General features: G+C 36.2%; 1 protein-coding gene across 22 annotated transcripts in view; it reads right to left on the reverse strand.

The window, feature by feature from the left end:
* Positions 1 to 23329, reverse strand: part of MAGI2 (membrane associated guanylate kinase, WW and PDZ domain containing 2) — a 1472356-nt gene that overhangs the window by 533278 nt on the left and 915749 nt on the right. For all 22 annotated transcript variants that reach the window (XM_086397095.1, XM_086397093.1, XM_086397091.1 and 19 more), the window contains one exon: positions 7402 to 7617. In XM_086397095.1, the coding sequence (XP_086253221.1) occupies positions 7402 to 7617 (216 nt within the window). The remainder of the gene's footprint in view (positions 1 to 7401; positions 7618 to 23329) is intronic.

Genomic DNA, 23329 nt, shown 5'->3' on the forward strand with positions numbered 1-23329 from the left:
AAACCCTACTGTTTACAGGACTTGTTTTTCTTCAGAAAAGTTTCACTGAAAAAAAAAGTTCTATCTACTGATCTATTAAGCACCTATCTATCTGGGTCATTTTCACAGGTACAAAGATTGACTAATTCTCATCTCTAAGAATGCATCTTTTAAAATATACTACTTTCTTTTGTTCAAACAACTTTTGAAGAAATGTAAGATCATGAATCCTCATATCTTTCAAACTTAGAAACTGCATGTTGAAGACACTGAACAGTGGAAAATGAGCATAAAATAAATATAATCACGTTGATATAGTGAAGCTTTGACATTCTCAAGAGGTTTGGTTGACTGGAAAAATAAATATTTACCAAGAATTTGAAATAACTAATGATATATACTAATCACTAACACAGGCAAACAAAAAAGTAGACATAATCCTTGTGCTGGTAACATTTACAATTTATGAGGGAATGACAGACATGCACATTATGAAAAGTTACCTACAAGGTCCAGGCTAACCAGTATCTCCTAAATGAATGAGAAGTGTAAGCTGGACTTCAATAATTCAGAAATGGACAGTCTCAGGTTTTCCTTATGAGAGTCAACAAATGATTACCAGAGAATATAAACATTTGATTGAATTGTGAATAGAATAGTAAGTTGGAATGTGGGAAAGGCTTGTCAGATAGGTGAAGGTGTTTTCTGAGTATGAGATGCAGATGAGAGAAGACAGTGGGGGGAACCAAAGATAACAGGTGTTGCAGTCAAGTGTGGGAGGACCTAGGCAGTTGTCCAAAGAGTTTGAAGTACTAGAAACAGAAGCTCATCCAAGTTTTGAGAAGGATATGTAACCAAATGGTGGTTCAAAATCTTTTAATTGATCGAAGAGTAACAGGGAAATTGACAGGAATGGAGACTATAGGAAAGGAGGTCAGTTAGGTGACATGCTAAGTGCACGCTAAGTCCCTTCAGTTGTGTCAGACTCTTGGTGACACCATGGACTAGGCTCCTCTGTATATGAAATTCTCCAGGCAAAAAGACTGGAGTGAGTTGCCATTTCTTCTCCAGGGGATCTTCCCAACCCAGAGACTGAATTCATGTCTCTTATATCTCCTGAACTGGCAGGCGGGTTCTTTACCACTAGTGCCACCTGGGAAGCCCAAGTTAGGCGACTGTGTTCCCCAAACAAGGGGATAAGGCACTGATCTAAGGAAGGCTAAGGAAGGCACAGATAAAAGCTAAAGGCCCAGTGATCTTATTATTATTTTTTTAATCTAATAATGCATATCCAGCAGGCAGGAGAAAAGTAACAGACTCTGAACTATCTGGGTGAGAGGCAGATTTAGAGAAAACCGTTAAGATGCTTTGTGAGTTGGCTTGCTTGTTTGTTTTTTAGGAGGAGTTTAAAGTGGAATGCTGCATTTAAGTTGCTGAAGCAATACTTGGGGAGGGAGGTGTGTGTAGTCCATGGGCAGTAGTTAGAAATATGGCCCTGGAACACAAGGGAGAAATGAAAGCTGCAGATAAATCTAAGTATTTGAAGCCACAGGGCTGAGCATCACCTCTACCAAGATAAAGATGTTTGAACATAAGGTGAGGTTGATGGCAAGGGAAGGTTTCCTGAGCATATGAATTTTAAATAGCATTTTAAAGAGAAATTCTCCTAGATGATATAAGGATGTATCATCCTGGCAAGCATTAGAGCTAATGTGACTTCCATGAACTTTCTGAAGGACAAATATAATGGAATACAATGTAGATGGAGTACACTGAACTACAGGACTGTGATTTACCTTACAGAAGTCAGAAGTCACTTTGTCCTCAGCGTAGTTAACAACACAGGGAAATATGGTGGAAAAGGACGAGTTCAGGTTTCCCTGGGTTCAGAGTTCAACTCTGCTATCATTACCTTAATAAAGTACTTAAAGGTAAATTTGAGCATCTCATTTCTTAAGCAAATATACTGTGATTATGGGACTAGAGATAACATATATCCCATATAGCTTGTACATAGTATGCATTCACTAAAGGAAACTTGTCATTATTTATTTTATTTTTGTAATGTTTATTACTTACAAGGATAAAACTACATTTCTAAGGGTAGAACTACACTGATTTCCATTACCAAAGTGACATATATCAGAAAAAGAAACATTTCTGTAATGTAATTTTGAATAAATAGAGGGAAACTAGAATAAAATAAATATTCATGTATGTGAATATTCATTGATGTTAGTAAAACTTAATTGACTGATTACCTATTTAAAAGTGGTCATTGACTTTATATACATATGGTATGAAAGCAAAAGAAATATAATTCTACAAACTACATTTCAAAGGAGTAAAGATCAAGACAATGAATAATAGGGGTAAACTGAGGACTCTAAAACCTTTATTTCCGCAGTGAAAACAGTTCACTTTGGTGAAGTATATAAGAGGTTAAAGACTAGTAGGTTTGGTACTTAGTTGCTGCTGCTGTTGTTTAGTCACTAAGTCATGTCTAAATCTTTGCCACCCCGTGGACTGTAGCCTGCCAGGCTCCTCTGGATCCCCTGGAGGAGGAAATGGTAAACCACTCCAGTATGCTTGCTGGGATAATCCCATAGTTAGAGGAGCCTGGAAGGCTACAGTTCATGGGACCTGCAAAGAGTCAGACACACATATATAAAGAATATTATATATATATAAAACTAGAAATATTTTATATCCAGAGAAGGAAATGAGTTGCCTTTTACATGATTTACAGAAATGAATAAAAAATAAGAAGCACTAAGTAGGTAAAAACTTTTAATTCCTTCTTTAAAGATGTACAAGTAAAATAGTGGTCATATTGCAGAGAAGAAGCCAATTCTGACTCCATGTTGGAACTGTTTGACTTGCTTTGCATTGCTTTTGTTATTATAATCATACAGAATGATCTGTCTCAGAGAATACTGCTCCTCTGCCTGACTGTTTAAAGTGTCTTTGTTCAACCCGTCCACCTGTGAATGGCAGGAAGGAAGAAATTAACACATCCCCTGCCTGAGGCTTGTCATTCTGGGAGATGTTTGCAATATTTCCCATAACAACTGTAAATATCTATGCACCCTACATAGGAGCACCTCAATACATAAGACAAACATTAACAGACATAAAAGGAGAAATTGGCAGTAACACAATAATAGTAGGAGACTTTAACTCACACTCACACCAATGAACAGATCATCAAAACAGAAAATTAATAAGAAAACACAAAAGAAATAAAAGAAATCCAGATTGGAAAAGAAGAAGTAAAGCACTCACTGTTTGTGGATGACATGATACCGCACATAGAAAACCCTAAAGATAGTATCAGAAAAGTAACAAGAGCTAATCAATGAATTTAGCAAAGTTGCAGGATACAAAATCAATACACAGAAATCACTTGCATTTCTATATACTAACAATGAAAAATCAGAAAGAGCAATTAAGGAATCAATCCCATTCACCATGGCAACTAAAAGAATAAAACATCTAGGAATAAACTTACCTAAGGAGACAAAAGTACTGTATACAGAAAATTATAAGACATTAATGAAAGAAATCAAAGGTGACATAAACAGATGGAGAGATATTCCATGTTCCTGAAGAATCAATATTCTGAAAATGACTGTACCACCAAATGCAACCTACAGATCAAATGCGATCCCTATCAAATCACCAATGGCATTTTTCACAGAAATAGAACAAAAAATTTCACAACTCATATGGACACAAAAGACTCTGAATATCCAAAGCAGCCTTGAGAAAGAAGAATGCAGCTGGAAGAATCAACCTTCCTGACTTCATATTGTACTACAAAGCTACAGCCATCAAGACAGTATGGCACTGGCACATAAACAGAAATATAGACCAATGAAACAATTAATGGCCTTTTTGCTTTGCTTCCTCACCTCCCCCTTCTCTGGTCTATAAAAGAGCCTGGTGTTCAGATCCTAGTAAGATGGTTATTTTGAGGTGCTAGCCTGCTATCTTCTCAGTCATCTGGCTTTCAGAATAAAGTTGTTTTTCTTGCCTCAACACCTAGTCTCTCAGATTCATTGGCCTGTCCTGTGGCAAGCAGAGCGAGCTTGGACTTGGTAATAGGCGTGTGTTTACAGATTGTTAAGAAATGTATTTGTTCTTCTATTTGGTAATATTAATATAAGATTCAGGATAGTACAGCAGCTAAGAGTATTGGTTCTGGATCCAGATTTCCTATATATGAATTCCAGTTACAGGGCAAGTTATTTAACTGTAGTGTACCTCAGTCTTCATCTGTAAAACAGCATTTGACTAATAAGACTATAAGAGAATTAAATGAACTGATACATACAATGAGGTTAAGGAGCTCCTAGCACATGATAAGATCCAAAAGAAATTAATTATTTAATATTATTTATTACCATTATTATCAATTTTACTTATAATGGAATAAAGTTACCTCAGTAAACTTTCTCCTTTTCCAAATGTATCTCATTAATTATATTATTTATGCTCTATACTGAGGTCTGATATTAATTACTATTATAGGCTCCTACAGGGCAGTGTTAACTAAAATGTAAGCAACAATTTTCTCAATATTATTTGAAGTGTCCTGAATCCAATGAATGTATATGGGGAGAAGACAAAGGCACAACAAAGACCCTGTGCTGGAAAAAATGTGATGAGGGTCTAATGGTGAAGAGTTGGTGAGGTTCAAATGGTGATGAGATTCAAATGGTAAATGTATATACGAGGGGGGCAAAGAAGTTTTATCTTAAAATCCCTGTTGAAACTTTTTATCTTAAAAACTCTCTTGGATAAACATAAAGAAAAACAGAGACCCTTCAAAAATGGGACTTGGCAAAGGATTTCTAATAAAGGATGATGAAACAACTTTCTGGTTTGGGGCTGTTTTCTCCTACCTTTCAAGTCCCATAATAAGAAAGAAAAAGTAGTATAAGACCACTGCTATACCAGGTTCACAGAGGAACTGTTTGTGGCATCTGTTGACTACTCAGATATCCTGAAGCTGGCCTGCATAGTTGTTCTCTGTTATTTTCAGGCTCAGATGTCCAAAGACAGTTACAAGGCTAGTGTTAGTTAAGAAGAGTTCAAATCAGTCCATTTTACCTGGAGCCTTAAAAACATCCTAGTCATAAAAAGCAAAACAAAATATTTCTCATGTCTAAGGTATGAATAAAAGGGGATGGAGCTTTCCAGATTCACTATGCCCTCAAGTTAAAATAAATTTCTAGTCTGAGAATTTGTATGTCAAGAATGTTTCATTTGATTTGCCCTAAACAGAATATAAATGGAACAGAAATCAATGATTTGGGCCTTATCAAGGCCATATATTTTACATTTTTATCTATAAGGTTTTAATCAGTAAGAAATCCTATAACTGCTCTTTGACATCCAACTCCTGCTTCTTTTGTGATTATTTTCTTCCACTTAGCTGAATTGTTGTGCTTTTCATATCAAAGTTCAACTAAGGAAACTATGTCTTATCAACTTAATTTAAATCCACTACATGATGAAAAGTAAATATTTTGACAGAAACATTTCAGAATCAAAAATCAAAAGAGATGGTATCTAAGTACTTGAAAATTATCAGATCATTTACAGTAAATAAATTACATTATGTACCTAAACTGATTTTTAGCATTTGTACCCAGAAATCAATGATTGCTGGGGTCAGAGAATAATTTTTTAACCAATATATTAATAGAGGAAGCTATCCTCATACATTAACCAAAATGAAACCATTTTCTAAGGTTTTATACCTTGATTGACACATATTGAATGTTTGGTCTCCTTATATTTAACGAAGAACATTTATACAGATATTATGGAAAATGAAGGTAAAATTAGGCTTATGAAACTTTTCTTTGATAAAAAATAATTAGGCATGAAAATTCAAATAATATGTTGCTATAGGAGCAGTATGCTGCTGCTGCTAAGTCCCTTCAGTCGTGTCCGACTCTGTGCGACCCCGTAGACGGCAGCCCACCAGGCTCCCCCGTCCCTGGGATTCTCCAGGCAAGAACACTGGAGTGGGTTGCCATTTCCTTCTCCTAGAAGCAGCATAGTGATAAGTAAAAAGTATAGACATCAAAGTAGTTGTAGGAAATATCTTAAGAATAATGTTTGCAAGATACATGTATTAACATTGTTTTCAATGGTTTTAACACAGCTCTTAGACTTTCAATGCCCATTAAAATAATGATATGCCATTATTAACAAATAAGTAAAACAAAACTTTAGAAACTTTTTCCAAGATTACAGGCAAAGAGAATGTCATAGTTTAGTTTTGGTTATTATGAATAAGATTATGAAAAATCTATACTATAAATAAATTTTTGTACTACATTAGCAACAAGCATAAGGAAATTGCAAATGCCTACCTTGCACAAACACACTTTATATCTGTCTAATACTTTTTATATAAGGATATGACAGATAATAAATTAAAGGGATAATATCTTTCCCTTGTTCAAGGTAATTGCCTTCATGATATCAATTGTGAAGATGCTTTCTCCAAATTGCCAGATTGTGTGATAAAGGTGGAAGGATAAATACATGGACATTTTGTAACTTCAGTTATTCTGTGGACTGTATTCATTGACGTTGTTAACTAAATCACATGACACAACCTCTATTCACAGAGCTGAAAGTATAGTAAGGTTTATAAGGATAACTATATCTAATTAATATCTAATATTAACTAACAAAAAATATTTCACAATGTGACACAGTCGTATTCATGACTTATAACACCTTCTAAGATTTAAACCACTCACTGAAAGTGAAAGTCTCTCAGTCATGTCCAACTCTTTGGGACACAGTCCATGGAATTCTCCAGGCCAGAATACTGGAGTGGGTAGCCTTTCCCTTCTCCAGGGGATCTTCCCAACCCAGCAATTGAACCCAGGTCTCCTGCAGTGGAGGTGGATTCTTTACCAACTGAGCTATCAGGGAAGCCCCAAACTACTCACCATATTGCCACTAAAATTGTATGAGTAAAACCAGAAATAGAGGAAGTTGAATAAATTGCGAGATACACCAAAATTTAAACTAATAAATTCAGACACAAGAATCATATCCTTCCCATTTGATATCATAATCCTCTCCTGGAAGATAACTGTAAACATTATATATATATATATATACACACACACACACACATATATACATATATATATACACATACATATGTACATATACACACAGACACACACACATGCATACATACACACCTGAAAATAAATGTGAAAAAATATATATGAATGAACTATATATATTGTCAGTAATGCCTAACGCGGCTCCCATCGGGAGCCGCGTTAGGCATTACTGACAATATATATGAACACAGATATAATATATATTCAGCTATTTCCAGAAGAACTGATGAACCTATGACAAACGTAAATGACTAACCTGGTGTCACTACTACTCCATTTCCATTGACCACAGGCCTCTCTTCCTCTTCCTCCTCAGGAGGCTCTATGCTTGCTTTCTCCATGTTGCTCACTGATTTATTCCTCTTTCGTTTTCCTTCAGCGCTTGGAGTGGCTCCAGGAAGTATCTGGTCTGTTACATTTAATAATAATGGTGCTGGTTCTGCTGGAGGCTTTGGGGTACCGTAGTAATTGTCTGCAAACAATAAAAAGCATTATGAAGTTAAGCATTTCTCCTACCGATGTGCATAATTTGTAAAGAATGGAAATTTTATTAACAAATGTGGATCCTAGTTTGTATACATAATATATATATATATTATATACCTACAAATATATCATTTTATAGCCTTTTATGTTTTTAATACATGAATTTGTTTCTTCTTTTGTATTGGGCTTTAATGCTTAAGGAAAGATACAGATCTATCTTTATTTCACCTTAATTCCAAATAAAATATAGTCTTACTTATTGATATGGCACACAGCAATTTCAAATTAATCAAAAGTTTGATAACAAGTTTTTCTTATAAATTTTTTAAGAATAATTATTTCTGAATAAGACTATAGGTAACTTTTTTTTTTAAAGCAAATCTCACAACATTCTGCAAAGGCACAAACACACTGTGCTTTTCTCCAGCTTTCAAAGGGCTCTGGCTGTTGTCTTTGATGTGCACAGCATCCTGCCCAGAGCTGCATCTCCCTGCCATTTTAGTCGTTCCCATGACTGCTGACAGTGGGCCTGCTGCTCTAATCGTTCTTCAGATTACCACAGCTCTTTTTCCCACAGTTCCATGATCTCAGCTACAGAATCATTTGTTTCTCTCATCAGCCTGCGAAACTTGTTAAAGAGGAGACTAATTCCTGTGTATCTCTGTAATAAGAGCCTGGCAAATAGCAGGCATGGTATATGAGCTTACTACGTGAATATCCATATATATTCAAGGCAAATTACTTTCCAAAAAATACTTTAATTTTTTGATTGGCAAAAAAATATAGTGGTTTTTTTTAAAAAGATCAGTGTTATACTTTCAGCATCAACTTCAAATCCATTATTGTGTTTTCAATTAATTGAATAGTTTATGAACACCGTTGCTCATTCATTTATTGGAGTCTTTATTTAGCATTGACTATGAACCCAAGCACTCCAGTATACCTCTGAGAGAAAATGATGACTACAATGCAATCCTTGTCTTCCAGATGCTCAAGGGTCTAGGCACATTTGATAGTAAGCAGACAAGCATTAAAACAGGAAATAGGATTAAGCACTCAAACAAGGAGACACAGAGAGGAAAACCCATCTCACTACCTGCAGAGGCCACTGAAGGTAACTGGGAAGACAGTGTGGTGTGAAAGAAACAATTCTTAAGTAGAAGTGACGGGGTCTAGATGTGTAGTTTCTATGTAACTACAATTCAAGTAACTCAGTAAGGCTCACTCTCTTCATCTATACATTGGGAATGGCAATACTTGTTAAAATCACCTGTATTGTGAACTGCAAACAACTAAAACATACTCTAGTTAAATTAAAAATGATAAGGATGAGAAGATGTGAGATGGTTACTTGAGGGAAGAGACTGGAAAATCTTGGGGAAAAAGGGCAGAAACAAAGAAGTTCTGTCTGGACACCCAGGCTTTGTGTGCTGGCCCTGGACTCTGAAGCCTAGCAGATCCCACTACCTCAGACTCAACCCTCAGTGGCAGCCACCCTGGTGGGGATGAACTTAAACTCTTCTTAGAGGCTCTGAGCTTATTCATTTCCAGGGAAACGTTCAGGAAAGGTCATCTCATTGGCTGAATCACAGACACAAGACAGCCCCTGAGCTGCTGAGGAGGACTGCCCTCCTTAGATTTCACGGGGGAGTCTAGAGCCCTATTTTCATCCATTGTATATCATGGTTCTCCCTGAGACAGGAAGGGCTTTGAGATGGTGGACAGGCAGAAAATACAAACCTTCACTACATGTGCCCAACTGGGTTGTTGTGACGATGAAGTAAGGATGTATGAGGAAGAGCTTCATAAACTGTGAAACTGCCCATTTTAACGGCAGTGTAAACTTCAGGCTGGCATGAAGTGAGTGATGGTTCTGGAGGCCAGCCATGCCACTGACACTGTTGCCCATTTTCACAGATATTCACAGTTGTAAGAACAATACCAGAAAAAAAATTATCACATGAAGTGGTTCTTAAACATGTAGAACTTTTAAACAGAAGTCTGCAAAGTGGATGTTACGTATTTTGCTAAAGGTTGTTTTCTAATTTGATTTAGAGCATTTCAAATGAATCAGACCTTTGAATGCACTCGCCAAATTCTGAGCAAACAAAAACTGTTAGTTGTTCCTAGAAGTCTATGAACTATTACTGTATTACAGCACCCAAAAGACCTAGCAGAGTTCTTAGTATATTGCTGTGTTTCCCACAGAATCATAACACTTAACTTATTATGTAATAAATATAATGTAAATTAGTAAATAGTCCTGCATGTTCCAATAAGCAGTATAATTTTAAGCAGTGTTCTGACTTTTTAGTGCTTCCAAATATATATAGTACTAAGAAAAGTGAGTTTGCATAGGCTCCAGGAGTTGGTGAGGGACAGGGAAGCCTGGCGTGCTGCAGTCCATGGGGTCACAAAGAGTCAGACATGATTGAGTGATTGAACTGAACTTAAGAAAAGTAAAAGTGTTAGTTGCTCAACTGTGATCAACTTTTTGAGATCCCATGGACTATAGCCCTCACCAAGCTCCTCTGTCCATGGAATTCTCCAGGAAAGAATACTGGAGTGGGTAGTCATTCCCTTCTCCAGGGGATCTTCCCAACCAGGGATTGAAACCAGTTCTCCTGCATTGCAGGCGATTCTTTACTGTCTGAGCAACCACTGAAAGATGAGCCCCCCAGGTCACTAGGTGTCTAATATGCTACTGGGGAAGAGTGGAGAAGTAGCTCCAGGGAGAATGAAGAGGCTGAGCCAAAGTAGATATGATGCCTAGTTGTGGATGTAGTGGTGAAAGTAAAGTCTGATACTGTAAAGAAAAATACTGCATAGGTACCTGAAATGTTAGGTCCATTAATCAAGGTAAATTGGTGGTCAAAGAAGAGATGGCAAGAGTGAACATCGAGGGAAAAAACAGAGTGAACATTGACATTTTAGGAATCAGTGAACTAAAATCGACAGGAATGGGAGAATATAATTCAGATGACCATTATATCTACTACTGTGGGCAAGAATCCCTTAGAAGAAATGGAGTAGCCCTCATAGTAAAAAAAAAAAAAAAAAGAGTCCAAAATGCAGTACTTGGGTGCAATCTCAAAAATGACAATGATCTTCGTTCCTTTGCAAGGAAAACCACTCAGCACCACAAGTAATCCAAGTTTATGCCCAACCGCTAGTGCCAAAAGAGCTGAATTCAGCTGAACGGTTCTTTGCAGACCCACAAGGCCTTCTAGAACGAACATCAAAAAAAGATGCCCTTTTCATCATAACAGAGTGGAATGCAAAAGTAGGAAGCCAAGAGATAAATGGGATAACATGCAAGTTTGGCCTTGGGGTACAAAATAAAGCAGGGTAAAGCTAACAGAGCCTTGCTAAGATAGCAAACACCCTCTTCCGAAAACATAAGAGACGATTCTACACATGGACATCACCAGATGGTCAATACTAAAATCAGACTGATTATATCCTTTGCAGCCAAAGATGGAGAAGCTCTGAATAGTCAGTAAAAACAAGACCTGGAGCTGACTGTGACTCAGATCATGAACTCCTTATTGCAAAATTCAGACTTAAATTGAAGAAAATAGGGAAAGCCACTAGGCCATTGAGGGGTTGACCTAAATCAAATCTCTTATGATTATACAGTGGAAGTGACAGATTCAAGGGATTAGATCTGACAGAGTGCCTGAAGAACAATGGATAGAGATGTGTAACACTGCACAGGAGGCAGTGACCAAAATCATCCCCAAGAAAAAGAAATGTAACAAGGCAAGATGGTTGTCTGAGGAGGCCTTACAAATAGCTGAAGAAATAAGTGAAAGGAAAAGGAGAAGGAAAAAATATACCCAACTTAATGCAGAGTTCCCAAGAATAGCAAGGAGAGATAAGAAGCCTTCTTAAGTGAACAATGCAAAGAAATAGAGAAAATAGTAGAAAGGGAAAGACTAGAGATCTCTTCAAGAAAATTAGAGATACCAAGGGAACATTTCATTCAAAGATGGGCACAATAAAAGACAGAAATAAGTTAGGACATAACAGAAATACAAGAGATTAAGAAGTGATGCCAAGAATACACAGAACTGTATGAAAAAGGTCTTAATGATATAGATAAACACAATGGTGTGGTTATTCACCTAGCACCAGACATCCTGGAGTGTGTAGTCAAGTTGGCCTTAGGAGGCATCACTATGAATAAAGCTAGTGGAGGTGATGGAATTCCAGCTGAGCTACTTCAAATCCTAAAAGATGATGCTGTGAAAGTGCTGCACTCACTATGCCAGCACATTTGGAAAACTCAGCAGTGGATACAGGACTGGAAAAGGTCAGTTTTCATTCCAATCCCAAAGAAGGGCAATGCCAAAAAATGTTCAAACTATCACACAACTGCGCCCATTTCACAGGCTAGCAAGATAATGCTCAAAACTCTTCAAGCTAGACTTCAACAGTACGTGAACTGAGAACATCCAGGTGCACAAGCTAGATTTAGAAAACACACAGGAACTAGAGATCAAATTGCCAACATCCGTTGGATCATAGAAAAAGCAACACAATTCCAGAAAAACATCTACTTCTGCTTCATTGACTAAGCTAAAGCCTTTGTATGGATCACAACAAACTGTGGAAAATTCTTAGAGATGGGAATACCAGACCAACTTACCCACTTCCTGTGAAACCTGTATACAGGTGAAGAAGCAACAGTTAGAACCAGACATGGAACAATGGACTGGTTCAAAATTGGGAAAAGAGTACATCAAGGCTATATATTGTCACCCTGCTTATTTAATTTATATGCAGAGTACATTGCTAGAAATACTGGGCTGGATGAAGCACAGTGGAATCAAGATCCAGGAGAAATATCAATAACCTCAGATATGCAGATGACACCACCCTTATGGCAGAAAAAAACAGAAACTAAAGAGTCTCTTGATGAATGTGAAAAAAGAGTGAAAAAGTTGGCTTAAAACTCAACGTTCAGAAAACTAAGATCATAGCATTCAGTCCCATCATTTCATGGCAAATAGATGGGGAAACAATGGAAATAGTGACAGACTTTATTTTTGGGGGCTCCAAAATCACTACAGCCATGAAATTAAAAGATGTTTGCTCCTTAGAAGAAAAGCCACGACAAACCTAGACAGTATATTCAAAAGCAGAAACATTACATTACTGACAAAGGTCCATCTAGTCAAAGCTATGGTTTTTCCAATAGTTATGTATGGATGTAAGAGTTGGAACACAAAGAAGACTGGGTGTGGAAGAATTGATGCTTTTGAACTGGGGTGTTGGAGAAGAGTCTCAAGAGTCCCTTGGACTGCAAGGAGATCAAACCAGTCCATCCTAAAGGAAACCACTCCTGAATATTCATTGAAAGGACCAATGCTGAAGCTGCTGCTGCTGCTAAGTCGCTTCAGTCGTGTCCGACTCTGTGCAACCCCAGAGACGGCAGCCCACCAGGCTCCCCTGTTCCTGGGATTCTCCAGGCAAGAACACTGGAGTGGGTTGCCATTTCCTTCTCCAATGCATGAAAGTGAAAAGTGAAAATGAAGTCTAAAGTTCTAATAATTTGGCTACGTGATGTGAAAAGCTGATTTATTAGAAAAGACCCTGATGCTCAGAAAGATTGAAGGCAGGAGGAGAAGGGGAAGACAGAGGATGAAATTGTTGGATGGCATCATTGACTCAATGGACATGAGTTGAGTAAATTCAGGGAGATAGTGAAGGACAGGGAAGCCTGGCATGCTGCAGTCCATGCGGTCTCAAGGAGTTGGACATGAATGAATGACTGAATAACAACAACAAGTACTAAGAAAAATGAATCGCACTTCAGTGACTTTTTTTCCAATTTGTCTTTTATGGCTTAAATCTCTGTGAGGTAGAAAAAGAACCTTTTACTAATTAGAAATAAATGCATGTGTGAGTTCAGTCACATAGCTCAGGCTAAAAATAATTATTAACAGATTATGTTGAATTTATATTCATAAGTAATTGCATCTATTGACGTGTAATGTGATTATAAATCATATAGCAGTAATTTTTTCCTACAATTTGGTTTATGAAATTAATACTTTAAATTTTAGATGCAAAGAATATAAAATATTAAGACATTAAGATTATCTTTATTAGCAATAATAGGAATTTAAAAGAGGCATAGAAATAATGCATGTAGTTACTACATTTGAGAAATGCAATTCCTAGAAAATAGGCTATTGCTTAAACCAAATACACAGAACAAAGACACATGTATACCTGTGGCGGATTCATTTTGATATTTGGCAAAACTAATACAATTATGTAAAGTTTAAAAATAAAATAAAATTAAAAAAAAAAAAAAAACAAAGAAACAGGAAATTCCTAAAAGAAGCTGAAATTCAGCCAAATGGTCATGTAGCTTAATTACTGAAATAATCCTGGTGTTTAAATATATACAAACCAATATGCTAAGGATAAATGTGCCATGTAGGTAACACAACAGCATGTTTTCAGAAAACAAATAAACATCAAAACTATTTTAAAATATAATTTGGAAAAACTGTCCCATTAAGCATGAAGTACCTGTATGTATGTTTAACAGCACAGATCACAGTGAGATAAAATGACTTTGAATCCTGTGTCCCCTAATCTGGCTGGCTCTTCATATCCTTAAAGTGAAATTTAGCTGAAGTGGAACTGTGGGGCTGTAAGATGACCACAGCCACAAAAGCAACTATAATAACCTGTGCTATGATTATCATCATAGCAATTTAGTGAGCTGGACATTGAAAGGGCATTTTACTTCTGAGCTCTTGTATCTGATAGGGATTAGAATGAAGTTATCTTGCCTCTGCAGTTAAAGGAAAATAGAGGCTCTAAAAAAATTAAACTATTTCCAATATTATACATGAAGCAAGTGGAAAAACTATATCCATTTGATTGAGGAACCGCATTTCTTTTCAAAATACTATAATGCCTCCCGAGAGACAGACAGAGAGAGAGAGAGAGAGAAAGATAAATAAATAAAAGTACAGAGCAATTTGATACAGTCCTCTAGGACTTCACTCAAAGTCACAACCAATGAACAGAAAAATATCACTTTCAAAAGAGAAATCAGTGATTGCTACCAAAATCATGAAGCAGGGACATTTTAGGTGATTTTTTTCCCTCCTTTCTTTTAAAATTGAGTGTGAGTGTGAGTGGGTGAGTGTGTGTGTGTGTGTGTGTGTGTGTGTGTGTGTGTGTGTGTGTTTGGGGGGCATGGGGTAGGGATTATAGGCTTTCCAGCCCACTTTTTACTGACTGTATTTGTAATGAATGATGTATTCATTAGCAGTTTCATGTTAATTTAACACAAAGTTTCACTAACTTAGTTGTTAAAAATGATGACAAAATGGAAATGATACATATCATTGTTCACATAATTCTATCATAATTAGGATAATCTATATATTAAGAAAGTTTAATTTTGAATCAATGTTTGGAAAATAAAAGAGGCAATTATTAAGAAACTTGATTTATACATCAGCTTTTAAAGTACTTAAAAGAATGGCTTTTTTTTTTTCCATAAAGGTATAGATAATCAAAGGGCTTCCCTGATGGCTCAGTGGTAAAGAATCCATCTACCAATGCAGAAGATGTGGTTTCAATCACTTTGTTTTGTTGTTTAGTTGCTCAGCCGTGTCTGAATCTTTTGCAACCCCATGAACAGCAGTCTGCCAGGCTCCTCTATCCATGGTATTTCCCAGGCAAAAATACTAGAGTGGGTTATCATTTTCTTCTCCAAGTTCAATCCCTGGGTCAGGAACACTCCCTGAAGAAGGAAATGGCAACCTACTCTAGTATTCTTGACTGGGAAATCCCATGGACAGAGGAGCTTGGTAGGCTATAGTCCATTGGGTCGCAAAAGAATCACACATGACTTAGCGACTAAACAACAGCATAGCTATGAAAAAGTGAAACAGGGTGAATACAGTCATTTCTTACATTATAAATATGAAATGAGCTTCCCTGGTGGCTCAGTCATGAAGAATCTGCCTGCCAATGGAGGACACACGGGTTTGATCCCTGACCTGGGAGGATCCCACATGTGGAGAAAATATGCTTGTGTGCCACAATTACTGAGCCTGTGCTCTAGAGCCTGGGAGCTGCACCTACTGAGCCCGTGTGCCACAACTGCTAAGGCCTGCATGCCCACAACTACAACAGGAGAAATCACTGCAATGAGAAGCATGTGTACCAGAACTAGAGAGTAGTCTCCATTCGCCAGAACCAAAGAAAAGTCCATGAAGCAACGTAGACCCAGCACAGCCAAAAATAAATATATATTTTAAAAAATATGAAGAAAGCTTCCCAGAAATATGAATAAAAAGAATAGTCTATAATGTCAATAATCTGTTTAATAATAAAAATATTTAATAAATGACCATTTACACCGAACACTGTTATACTTAATTTCTTGCAAGTGGATGAAAATAGATTACAGTGCTATAAATTAACCTTCCTAGAAAATACTTGGAAAATCTAATCCATTAACCACTTTTAGACAGACCCTTCCTAAGCCATCCAGAAGAGATAAAATGAGCTTTTCAAATGACTTTTTGTGTATTATACTTGAAGACCATCACAGAATTACTCCTTTGCTTTCTCTAGCTTGTTAGAACAAATAATGTTTTAAAAAAGTCTAAATTTTCTAAATAGCATTTTGTCTGTCTTCTGATCCTTCTCAGGTTCTGCCCCCGCCTCCCCCCACCTCAGATACTGATTTTAATGGTGAGGCCAGAGGAAAAAAAGGAATACAAAATTATAAACTGTTCTTAATATTTTTTTGTATCTATAGTCTTTGTTGAAGGGTAATAGGTAATAGAATAGTATTTTCTAAAATGCACCATATTCTTTTTGCTTATAAGTTCTAATAAGAACTTGCTTATAAGTTATGATGAGAAGTAGGAAAGACACTAAAAACTAATTTGGGGTATGACGAAATGTGAAATGTGAAAGTGCTGAGATACTTTGAAATGTTTTTACTTGTTCCCAACATTTTTTCCCTTTAAACAAGATCAGTTTTCAAGATAGAAACATATGATTTGTTGTTTAGTTCATTTGTCTTTTTAAGTAGTAGACGCAGATGTTGGCTCTGTGGGTTCAGTCCTTTGGGTGTATGATAATAACATGTGTAGATTTTACACTAAATAACCATCTATCATTCCACACAGCACCCAAGTGGAGATGGACTTTTGAAAGGTAATATTCTTGTCATCAAGATAACTCACAGATTAAGGTCTTGACCCTCATTTCTCCCCTATATTCTCAGTGCTTTTATTCCCATTTCGGTACCCAGAAAGAATTCATTTTGGATAATTATTTGGTGGAAGAGAGATGACTGCCTACAGACACTTCAGGGTATGCATACAACACAGTCTATCACTGAGATCCCCAGAGAGCTTGTGTTGGAAAGAATAATGGCAAAATTTAAGAGGCTGACAGTCTAATCACTTGTTTTTTACAGTTTTATAAATGGAGTGAGGAGTTTTGATACTTGGCATCCTAATGGCACCTGCATAAAATGACTCCGACATTAAATGGAGAGAACAGAGTTCTAGGTCCCTGCACACTTAACTGCGCTATAAAACATGACAGATTATAAGTAAATAACTATTTTTATCACATCAGAGGTTTAAATTTGTATTAACAGAAACAAATAAGTCATCAAAGGATTCTAATTCAAACTTCAAGACATGTTCAACATGTTACATATGGGATAGTAAATGACTGAAAATTAGTACCAAAAATTATCATAAGATGGTCTTGCCATGGCAAGAATCACAGTCATATGCCTACAGTTAGTAAAATAGAAATTCCGTAAATATAAAGCAAAGTTAGTTAATGTACCATAGAAAACATTGTTTTAAAATTATACTTCCTAGCAGAAAATAACACTCAAAGTCTCACGGCAGAATGCTTCTGTCAACTGATTTTTGAAGTTATTTTTGCAAGCAGGTCTGATACTTAAATTTGATCTTCCCGTAGAAGGCATCATTTCTTCAGCACGTCATATATAGTTAGTAGCTTGAAACCAAAATGCAAAAAGATGCTCTGACCTTAAAAGAAGATATATTTTTCTCTTGTGGTGAAAAGCATTTATCTCACATGTGACAGAAATACAAAAAAAAAATTTTAAATGATCACTGATATCTGCATTAAATTACTAAACAATAAATTACTAAATTATTTGAAAATTCATTGTTGAATACGACTTTCAAAATGTGGACAATTGTGTAGACAACGTGAAAAATTATGTTTTTTTCCACAGGCAAAACTGAATTATTCTGCCACAATCCTCACCTAAGAATTTCAAGTATATTTGAAATTAATGAATGCTGGTTAGATAATAGGATCCACATGCATTCTGGATATCACTGTCTTTAGTTGTTCATCAATACTCTCCAGAAATTGAGTAGGTGGTTTAATCTAACATTGTCTGAAACTTGTTTTCAAGTTCTCATTGAGTTCCTTGTGGTCATTTGGGCCAAATTTCCATTTATTTGTGTTAGCCAATATTTAGAGACATAGAACAAATCTTTGCTAAACTGAACTATATCGACTGGTTAGTGTATGTCGTGTCCTTCTTTAAAGAAAACTAGATATCCTTTACTTTAGCGATTCTTCATTCAAGCATTATGCTGAAGTATTCTGAACATTTCCCGCCTGTGCCAAATAAAATATATAAAGAAATCATGCAAAGAAATCCTTAAGAGAACAGAAGGAAGTTACATTTGATTTTTCAATGTCAAATATATGTTTGCTTTCAAAGTAAAGCATTTGAACATTTATAATGATACTAACATAAAAAAACTTACAAACCCAATGCATAAACATATCACATTTAAGTAATATTAAATTTCTTAGAGCAGTTCTGTCTTGTAAAAATGTTATATCAGTCACAAATACACAAGTCATATGTCATTTAAAATTTTCTAATTAGTGACACTGAAAAGGGGAGAAGGTGAGAGTTATTGTAATGATATATCTGACTTTAGCCACATATACAAAATATAATATTTTCAATGTAATATAATACTAAAAGTTATGGATGCACTATTTTTACCTTTTTTCTTACTAAGTCTTCAAAACTCAATGGATAGTTTACACTTAAAAGTGCATTTTGATTCAGACAAGCCCCATTTTCAGTGCTGAATATCCATGTGTGCCTAGTGACTACTATACTGAACAGTACAGCCTTATTTTATCAAATAACACTCAGGTCATCATCTGACTCATTCTTCTCAGAAACAATAAAGTGAAAATCTCTTCTTTAAATGAATGAGAGAATTGAGTAAAACACCAGAATACACTGACCACTTCAGGTAACACTGTGTCAATGAGGTTTCTTTTGCTTACTGCTTTGCTGTACTGAATTCATGAAAATATTATTAAGCACCCAACAGATGTACATTTTTTAACAACTCTCATCCATCTTGCTTCCTAATCATTCATTTTATCACTTTATCTTGACTTAACCTGAAAATTTTACTTCTGACTTTATTATCAACTTATAAGTTAGAAAGTAAAAAAAAGAAAAAAATGTTTCAAGTGAATAATATAAATATGGACTTGTGTGTGGAGCCCATCTTAAGGCTGAAGAATCCTTTTTAGTCACAAATCACAGAGAAATTGTTGGTTCATGGTGATGGTGTAAAAACAGATTACTCATATTTGTTTTTCTTCCTCTTGTTATCTCTGGTAACATACTCCATAGTACTCAGAATCCACTGCCTCATACTTCTCTCATGAGACTCCTCTTTCACACCCCGTGCTCATAATAATTCCAGTTTTCTTTTTCTTCTATACAGTATATGTGTCCCATTTCTAATTTTCTTTAGTTATGCTAAGTGACTGGATCACCACTCTGATAAACTAATTCAAACTTAATGCCAACACCAAAAATTGGCTTAATGTATCTTGAATATTAACAACTTTTAATCCTAATCCAAAAAGTTGATTGTTAGATTTGGTCCTTTCAGGGGTGTAACATATATTTTGGGCTTTCCTGGTGGCTCAGCTGGTAAAGAATCCATATGCAATACGTGAGACCTGGGTTTGATCCCTAGGCTGGGAAGATGCCCTAGAGAAGGGAAAGGCTACCTGCTCCAGTATTCTGGCCTGGAGAATTCCATGGACTGTATAGTCCATGGGGTCGCAAAGAGTTGGACACGACTGAGTGACTCTCACTCACATAAATTTCAGAAGAACTTAGTTTTTGGTACTCTCAAATGCAGATATTCTCTTGGGTAGTCAGGGCACCTGGTAAAATAAATATGATGATCCTTGGGGAACGTAAGGAAAGATCAATATGAAGATTTTTGGAAAACAGCACTGAGAAAAAAATAATTTGTATTATAATTCCAGTTAGTACCAAATTCACATGCTTCTTTTTTTAAACAGAAACCATTTGCAACTTTGTTACTAATGCAATTAATGTTTAAGTTTTTGAGTGTCTAGTGAGCTTGGTCCTTAAGAGACAGACAGTCCCTTCATGGTTCAGTAAATAAGTGGAAGTGAAATTTTGATGAGTTTTTAAATGAATGTTTGCAAAAAGCTCAGTGGATTTCTGTGATAGTCATCTTGATTAAATTTACTTCTTCAAAAATTGATAAAGGAAACTGAATCATTCAAGGACAGTATTAATTTTCTTACACAGCATTTATAGCTTCTCATACAACTTCCTTCTCTCAATGGTGCTATTAGCTGTGATAGCATGAAGTTACCAAGAAATTAGGAGACCTATAAGACTTTCTTTTCTTACTGTCTTGCAAGTATGATATCTAGGGAAATTCTGATTAACTATAATTTGATTATTGGCTAATGACTTAAGAAATCTGCCAAAATATCTAATTTTTAGATGCTAACAGAAAGCAGAAAAATTTAACTTCTACTTGGGAATTTTGTTTGCTGGATTATTCCAAGCATGCATGTGAAAGACTGCAGCACATAGTCAGAGGATCTGGATCCTAATCAAGGTTCTACGACTGACTTCCTAAAAGACCTTGGATTAGGCATGAGACTATTCGAATTTTAGTTTCTTCATTTGTGAAGTGACAGAATAGGGTTTTAGTTCTAAAGTACTTACCTCAAAAATCCTGTAAGTATTTAAAGGATGCAATGACAACAGGTTTTACATCCTTGTCATCATATCAGATTGTTTCTAAGTTAACAATGCAAAGAAATAGAGGAAAACAATAAATAGGAAAGACCAGAGATCTCTTCATGAAAATTAGAGATACCAAGGGAATATTTCATGCAAAGATGAGCACAATAAAGGACAGAAAGGGTATGGACCTAATAGAAATCAAAGATATTAAGAAGAGGTGGCAAGAATACACAGAAGAATCATACAAAAAAAGACCTTCATGACTCAGATAAACATGATGGTGTGATCACTCACCTAGAGACAGACATCCTGGAGTGTAAAGTCAAGTGGGCCTTAGGAAGCACATTACGAACAAAGCTAGCTGAGGTGATGTGATTCCAGTTGAGCTATTTCAAATCTAAAAGATGATGCTGGTAAAGTGCTGCACTCAGCATGCCAGCAAATCTGGAAAACTCATCAGTGGCCCAGGACTGGAAAAGATCAGTTTTCATTCCAATCCCAAAGAAGGGCAATGTCAAAGAATGTTCAAACTACCACACAATTGCACTCTTTCCACATGCTAGCAAAGTAATGCATCAAATTCTCCAGGCTAGGCTTCAACAGTATATAAACCGAGAACTTCCAGATGTTTAAGCTGGATTTAGAAAAGGCAGAGGAAACAGAGATCAAAATGCCAATATCTGTTGGATCATAGACAAAGTAAGGGAATTCCAGAAAAGCATCTACTTCTGCTTCATTGACTACATCCACTAAAGCCTTTGACTGTGTGGATCACAACAAAATGTGGAAATTTTTTCAAGGGATGGGAATACTAGTTCACCTTACCTGTCACCTGAGAAACCTCTATGCAGGTCAAGAGTCAACAGTTAGAACAGAACATGGAACAATGGATTGCTTCAAAATTGGGAAAGGAGTACATCAAGGCTGTATATAGATACCCTGCTTATTTAACTTATATGCAGAGTACATCATGAGAAATGCCGGGCTGGATGAAGCACAAGCTGGAAGCAAGATGGCAGGGGAGAAATATCAATAACCTCATATATGCAGGTGATACTAACCTTATGGCAGAAAGCAAAGAGAAACTAAAGAGCCTCTTGTGAAGGTGAAAGAGTGGAAAAGGTGGCTTAAAACTCAATTTTCAAAAAACTAAGATCATGGCATCCAGTCCCATCACCTCATGGCAAATAGATGGGGAAACAATGGCAACAGTGACAGACTTGATTTTCTTCGGCTCCAAAATCACTGCAGATGGTGACTACAGCCACGAAATGATAAGATGCTTGTTCCTTGGAAGAAAAGCCTTGACAAACCTAGATAGTGTATTCAAAAGCAGAGACATTACTTTGCTGACAATGGTCTATCTAGTAAAAGACATGATTTTTTCCCCCATAGTCATGTATGGATGTGAGAGTTGGAAAGAAGGCTCAGCACTGAAGAATTAATGCTTATGAACTGTGGTGTTGGAGAAGACTCTTGACTTCTCCTTGGACTGCTAGGAGGTCAAACCAGTCAATTCTAAAGTAAATAAACCCTGAATATCCACTGTAAGGACTGATGTTGAAGCTGAAACTCCAATAGTTTGGCCACCTGATGCAAAGAACTGACTCACTGGAAAAGACCCTGATGCTGGGAAAGATTGAAGGCAGGAGGAGAAGAGGATGACAGAGGATGAGATGGTTGGATGGCATCACCAACTCAATGGACATGAGTTTGAACAAGCTCTGGGAAATGGTGATGGACAGGGAAGCCTGGCAGGCTGCAGTCCATGGGGTGGCAAAGAGTGAGACAGGCCTGAGCGAGTGAAAAACAACATCATCATATCAGAAAGCCCTGAGACAATGAGGAGAGAATGGCAATAAATTTTAGCCAACAATTTCAATTACTTGAAGGCCTGGACTCTTTTGCTTTCTTGACACAAATGTGGAGAACTGTCATATTACTCTCTCTTCATATTTCTTTGCACATTCCCTTCTGGGAAAATGGTTGTAGTTATAGAGTATTTCTATTTTTGTTCCAAGACTTTCACTTGAATTCATGCCCTTAAGTATTAGAAAGCCCTTAAGTATATCCCCGACAGGATGTGAACTGTGATTACTTTGTGGAAGGCCATACATGAATTACTTCAACTTTATATTTTAGTTCATGTGATACTTTAAAAATTTATGACTTTTAAAAGTAATTTAAAAAATTAAATAAAAACATAGGAAAAAAGTCAAAATTTTCATTGTGATTTGTGAGAGACAAGTGTAAATCCTAGCTGTTAAACTATAAAGTAAGCAACAATTTAGACTTAAGTAGAACCAACTTATAAGCCAGGGAAACAATGATCAACCTAAAAGACCAAAGAAAATAAGAACTGCTGACATTTAACTATGAGGCTTTGTGTAATTATAACAAGTCTTGAATAATGCATATTTTTTTTTTCCTGAATCAACATATCTACTATCTATGAATATCAACCTGTGACAAAGATAATTATGTCAGAACTATTGGCAGTTAATAAACTCCAGAAATCAACCACTAATTCTTTTAAGATGTATTTTTTATTGAGGTAAAACTTCCACAAGCCTCAAATTTTTAC

This window comes from Bos grunniens, chromosome 4 (assembly GCF_055505025.1).
Source record: "Bos grunniens cultivar Pamir isolate PY7600 chromosome 4, Bosgru_T2T1.0, whole genome shotgun sequence".
Lineage (NCBI taxonomy): Eukaryota > Metazoa > Chordata > Mammalia > Artiodactyla > Bovidae > Bos > Bos grunniens.